This window comes from Xiphophorus hellerii, chromosome 12 (genome assembly GCF_003331165.1).
Source record: "Xiphophorus hellerii strain 12219 chromosome 12, Xiphophorus_hellerii-4.1, whole genome shotgun sequence".
Classification (NCBI taxonomy): domain Eukaryota; kingdom Metazoa; phylum Chordata; class Actinopteri; order Cyprinodontiformes; family Poeciliidae; genus Xiphophorus; species Xiphophorus hellerii.
In genome coordinates this window covers 30,168,378-30,174,817 of record NC_045683.1, presented here as the reverse complement: position 1 = coordinate 30,174,817, position 6,440 = coordinate 30,168,378, and the positions used below count along the sequence as shown (strand labels likewise).

Below are 6,440 nucleotides of genomic sequence, written 5' to 3'. Positions count from 1 at the left end.
TTTATAATATTGCTATTAATGTTGGAAGTATAAGTATCATTATTTTTATTGTCCAAAAATAATGGGAGTAGTTTATATGCAGGTTTAGACCACTGGCCTAGTCAAAGTAGAGACCTAAATCCAACCGAGAAGTCATGGTAAGATTCTCAATTTGACGTATGACATGTACAGAAAAATGTCAGCAATGTATCATTTTGCTGTCGATTCAGTTTTGTGATGCCGCATTGGTCTATTAGATCAAATCAAAAGTCAGAAAAATGCGGAAAAGAACAGGATTTTCTGCAAAGTGTTTTCTACCAGATCATGATAAAGATGATACAAAAAAAACAAACGCTTGCATTTGATTTGTTTGGCTTAAGTATTTGCATACAGTTGTTCAACTGGGTTTTGTTGATCATGATTTGTTTATTTGCTTTTTATTACTTCCATGCAAATCCAAGCAGTTACAAAACCCTCGAGCCTTGGCGTGTAATCCTAACAATTTGAGTCGGCAGAGCAGATAAACACAATATTCCAGCCTCGCGCTTCCCAGCGACTTCCTGGGTTCTTTCATCTGCCCTGGTTTGAACGCAGCTGCCAGCGTTCCTCCAATGATAGGAGTCCACATGCAGCACAGGGAAGAGAGGCAGCAGAGAGGCGCTTCGCTTTCATAAAAGCAGACTGAGAAGACCGAGTGGGAGCACAGAGAGCTGCGCCACGGTGAGGCAGGAAGCGGCACCGGGAGGACTGGACCGAATGCAGTCCCGAACACAGAGCACTGCCGCAGACACGTCCCCACCAACAGCGGAGACCAGCGGAGCCTCACACTAACCTTCACCCGGACAAGAAGGAGAAGTTCGGCTCACCTTTGCTAGAAAGAAAAAGAAAAAAGGAAAGAAAGAAAGAAAGAAAGAAAGAAAGAAAGAAAGAAAGAAAGAAAGCGTCATTCGCGTGCAGATAATCTTGAGGAACACTGCCGACGGTAGCTAAGCGAGAGTGAATGTACGGCTCTCAGTTGGCACACTCATTACTCCTCCGAAAAATACTGACAGCTTTCAAGAGCCACCGGGTTTCTTCAGACTAATTCAGGTGAAGCTCAGTGGGAAGGAGCCGTCCGCCATGGAGAACACTCACACGAAGACTGTAGAAGAAGTTTACAGTTATTTCTGTGTCAATGAGAGCACAGGACTTTCTCTGGACGATGTGAAGCGGCAGAAGGAGAAATGGGGCCTAAACGGTAGGAACAGCGTTAGTTCCCACAGCCTGGCGCTGAGGCTGGTTGGTGCCGTGAATGAGACGCGTTTCATGCATGCTACTGTAACGTGAACGCGGCGTGCTCCGTGTTCTGTACAGGGGTAAAAGTCAGCTACATCATCGGTGATACCCGGTGCTCTGTAAAGGGATTTTGGCTGACGTCACCAGTGCTGACCTCCAGGGTTTCCCATCATTTCCATAGTAACAAATTGGTCATTACTGAGAGTGTGGCTTATGTAAGGTGTCAAATTTTTTTGTGTGTGGTGTGTAAATAGGTTGCGCCTGTTAACTAGGGCCAAATTATGGTGTTGGTGGCATGGTTAAAGTCAGTTTGATTTATTTACACAGTTTCAATTCACAACAAATGTCGCCTTGGGGCATTTTACAAAAAACATAATTTAAATTTATTAACACATACGTCATATAACAGTACAGTTAATTATTCAAAGTAGTTTAAGAAAGTTTCTATCTAAAGACAACACCTCATCTCTTGTGCCCGGAGATCTGGCATGCAAATGGGCCCAGGGTCACTGAAGCAACCCTCATGTGTCAGAGTTAATCTCTGTTGTTCCAGACTTTAACAGCTGCCTTATAATAATATCACCTGGGGGCCACATAGAGCATTCTCCCCTTCTCCTAAATCCCTCCTGACCTTTACGCAAATGGAAAACCTGAATGCCTTTTACCTTAATGTTTAACACTAAGTGATTTAAAATCAGAAATTACTAGAAAGTTAGAAATGACTGCAGTAAACCTGGCTGTACGGGTATTTTTTGACCCAAAAATTAATAAAACAACTCCTCTCTCCTTTTTTCCCCCTGCTTGGATCAACCTGCACATCTCTGCACACAGAGTTACCCGCAGAAGAAGGTACTCGCTCTTGTCTCTGACGTTTGTTCCTGATAAGTTCCTACGATGTTATTTCTTTTAACCGTACTCTCTTGTCTGCAGGGAAATCTTTATGGGAGCTCGTCCTGGAACAGTTTGAAGATCTGCTCGTTCGAATCCTCCTCTTAGCTGCGTGCATATCTTTTGTAAGTCTACACGTTGGTTTCATCACACATTTTAAATCAGATGTAACACTTCCTTCATACCGTCTCCTCTGAATTTCAAAAAACTGATTCACTAACTTCATCCTTCAACCAAATGTTTACATTTAGCTCCAGCTACTGGTGCGGGTTTGAATAAATCCGGGGTGATGAATGCAAGTGTGGCGCATGGCGCTGAAGTGTGAATGTCTTCGGTTTGCATAGCTGTGCCGGGGCTTACGCTTACTTAGGAAGGAGCTAAATAGCTGAGATGGCTCGCAGCTCATCTGAGGAATGGCGACAACAGCGGTAGCAGCACTGAGTCACTATCACCCTGCTCCTCTGATCCGTAAGACTGATGAGACGCCAAGCAGAACCGCTTTGGAATGACTCAAGCTGATCTCGTCTGGGCTGCTGCTGACTTTCAGTGTTTAATAGCGAGTGAACAGTAATTATGTAATGACATCTTCACAAAGTGTAAAAACCGGTTCAATCCTCTTTATTATTTTTCCTTTTAGTACTTTCGAAGGAACTTAGATTGTATAAAGGAATGTTTTCCCAAGCAGAAATGAACTGTTTAAGGGGCAGAATTATGTATTTTCCAGGCACATTTTGCCACTTTATAGCATAATCAAATGAATATGTTAACTTAAGTTGTTACAAAAATGCTATATAGAAATATGACTTGAAAGACATTTTACTTCGAAATTTACAAAATAAATTGAAATTGGACCTCTGTCTCTTTAAAAACTCCTGCTCTTTCTGAAACTCCACCTTCAGGAAGTCATCACAGCACGGCTCCTCTGTTAACCCTTTCACAACGATTTTACCAGCATTGCACTGAGAAGTAGCTCCTATACTGAACTCAGCTGATGTGCAGTCCCTCCAGGTGGTTGCTAATTACTGCTGGCTAGTCTGAAGGAGCTGAGTAGGGGAGGCAGAGGGGAGGGCTGCTCTGAAACAGCAGCTCAAGGGGGGAGATTCATCCTTGAAGGCGGAGCTAGGTACATCCAGGCATTTTGCACAGCTGAATGGTTGCCACGGGAGATTTAAAAGATTTCTCAAACATGCATGAAAGAATCAGAGCAACAGTCCAGGTATATTTTTCATGAGGGAATAACATAACAAAGCTAAAAAATGTCAATTTTACATAATATTGCCCCTTTAATACCGCAGTGATTATTTGTCCAGATGAACAATTAGCAGAGCTGTGCAGCGATAGGCGGACCTCCCTCTGCGTCTGCCTGTGGGCTGATATGCAGTTCGCCGTGTCTGTCAAGTGATACAGAGGTGTTGGTGGCTGTTGTCTGACAGGGGAACAGAGCATCACTCCAGACCAAATTTGGGCTCTCACTACCCAGGGAGGGCTCTCCATTCAGCTAATGCCCAGCTCCACATGCACTTCATCTCAGACCAGTTTAGACACTTTCACCGTCGTCAGCTCACTCCTGTAGCAGCTTCCCTGAATCGTCCCTCGAAACGTTTTCAGTCGTTTTACGATGACTTTATTTTGCTGTGAAAATGAAGGATAGCTGGAAGCGATTAGATATTCTATGAATAGTTCGTATGTTCGGGGATTAATCGGATAGTTACTTTGTGGATTTGTTGATCAGGAGATGGTTGCTGATTGTTTTGGAAGACTGACTACAACAGTCTCCTCAACGGTTTCTGTTTTATATTTATATAGTAGTTATAGTTATATATCCACTGAGCTACAACAAACGTATTTGTTTCAGGCATTTACAGATAAAAATTGCACAGTTTCACTGGTTTAATGCATAAAGTATATATTACATGACCTAATAGCTTTAATGGGACAGAATTAATTAATAATTCTACCAATTATTGCTGGTAGAATCAATAAAAGATTGAATCAGTCAAACTTTATTTGGCCTTTTTCAGAAATGTAACACAAACTGCTGAACAGAGATTAAGAACAATCGGAAATAAAAAATTCTCAGTTTGATCAAAATAAGTGGAAAAAATGTGAAATACTTTGTAAAATGATAGAGTACAGAGAACTGAGGAAATGCAGAGGAAACATTAGAACCAGATAAAACCATATCAGAAATCCAGCTTTCCAGGATAATACAAACTGTAAACACAGAAATGTATGAAATGTAAATTAATAGCAAAAGATATATGTAAATCAAATGCATAAGAATATGAAATTTGATCAAATTATTAAATAAATTAAACAGGCAATGCAATATGGCAACAGCTTAGTAAACGTCAACTCAAAGCCAGACTTATAAATAAGTTTAAGGTTTGCTCTAAAGTATTGGCTAAACCTCAGGTTAAATAGTAACGTAACGCTGATCCTGCTGGCCTGGATGATGAACTAAGACCATTATGTGATATTTTTAAAATCGCAAAAAGCCAATTTAAAAGTACAAAAACTCACCTAATGCATCATCTTAAGTTTCAGGACATAATGAAATTACAATGGGCTGACTGGATGCTACATTTGGTATGATATTGTATTTCAATATTCTGATTATCTAGTTACTGACTATACAGCTACACAGCTGGATAAGCTGCTTTTAATGCCCAGACAGGATAGTTACACGCTCATGTAGAGTCTTGGGGAGATTACATAATGGTACAGAAAGGAAAGTGTAAGAGCCTTCACTCAGCCAGCTGACAAGCAGTGCACAGCACCAGCTGGGGGAAAAAACATGACTCATTCCAGCAGTTCTTCTAGCATCTCTGTCAACACTATTGTAGCAAACTGTGCCAGTTTCGAAAGCAAAACGTTTCACTGCCTTCTTCCACCTGGATGGAGGAAACGGGCTCATGTCTAGTTTCATTGCCGGCTGTTCTCTGTTGGGCGTGGCGAAGACACAGACATCTTTTGTCAACTTTTAGGCTCTAAATTTTCACTTCCTGAGCAGTAAGATACATAGCTCTTTGTAAAATTGATTGTTTCATTACATTATGGAAAATGAGCTAATAGCTTGTGACGCACAGGATACTTTTAGAACCATTTCTTTTGCAGGAACACCTAATTAAGTCATTACGACCTGATGACACACAACACTCTGCTGCAGGTTTTAATGGGCTTTATGAGCTTGCAGGTCAACACACTTGGGCTTTTTTTTTTTTGTTCTTTTCAGGCAGATTTATGTCTGTACCGTGTATAAAGCCCGTAGTATAAGGGTCAGAATTAATGCATTTCTTAAATGTACTTTGGTGAAAGTCTCCAAAAACCTTTTCAGCTAATTTCAGATAATTGTGTTTTCAGGTCCTGGCTTGGTTCGAGGAGGGAGAAGAAACAATCACAGCGTTTGTGGAGCCTTTTGTAATTTTACTTATTCTCATCGCCAACGCCATCGTGGGAGTGTGGCAGGTGAGACGGCGTGTCAGACACTGGGAAGCTCTCGTACTTTAAATAGCTGCGTTTCCACTGACCACATGATTGCATTATTTCGAAAATAAGTTTGCTTAATGGAAACATGCCAGTTTGAAAAAAAGCATGTTTGTCGATAAAAAAATTTTAAGAGTCGGATGAGGTGGTGTTTTTGAAACTGGCTAACTTTGCAAAACTGCAAAAAAACAAACACTTTTTTCACATCACACGAGTCAAATAATGCTGCCACTGCCGCAAAACACAAAGAAAAAGACGACAGGAAGTAGTTGGAGGATGGTATCAGCGGCATGATTTTTAATGACTTGTATGCGTCTCATATGCAATTGCAAAATGATGCATTTTTGACATTAGCAGGATATTGATAAAGTTTTTGCGCAAGTTTGTAATGGTAACACAGCTCATGTCTTGTCTGTGTGGTTTCAGAATCAGCAACACTTGGGCATTTTGCAGGGCTGCCTGAGAGTTTACTGTCTAACTTCAAACATATTGAAAAGTCAGGTGTATCTGTGTGAAATGGAGTTATCATAATCAGCCAAATTCTAATCTGGTGAAAGTAATTAAAGGTTTATATGATCAAGGGTGCAAATATAATTCTGTTGCAGAACATTTTAACGTAAGAAATGATAGTCTACATCCTTTAGTTAGATTTTGCCAGCACTGTAGATTAACACTGTGTACTGGAAGTTATTTTCGTCTCAAAGAAAAGCTTCACATTGAAGAATAATAAAAAAAATCTGTGTGGGCTGGCCATTCTGAGTGATGTTTGCCTCCTGGCTAGATAATGATGAACATTCTGGTGAAGGGAAACT

At 40.8% G+C, this 6,440-nt stretch overlaps 1 protein-coding gene across 2 annotated transcripts in view; it reads left to right on the top strand.

The window, feature by feature from the left end:
* The first annotated feature begins 903 nt into the window (after positions 1-903).
* The window catches only part of atp2a2a (ATPase sarcoplasmic/endoplasmic reticulum Ca2+ transporting 2a), a 28,825-nt gene continuing 23,288 nt past the window's right edge, over positions 904-6,440 (top strand). For both annotated transcript variants that reach the window (XM_032577837.1, XM_032577836.1), the window contains exons 1-4: positions 904-1,216; positions 2,086-2,103; positions 2,185-2,267; positions 5,506-5,610. In XM_032577837.1, coding sequence (XP_032433728.1) covers positions 1,099-1,216; positions 2,086-2,103; positions 2,185-2,267; positions 5,506-5,610 — 324 coding nt within the window. In that variant the 5' untranslated portion in view covers positions 904-1,098. The remainder of the gene's footprint in view (positions 1,217-2,085; positions 2,104-2,184; positions 2,268-5,505; positions 5,611-6,440) is intronic.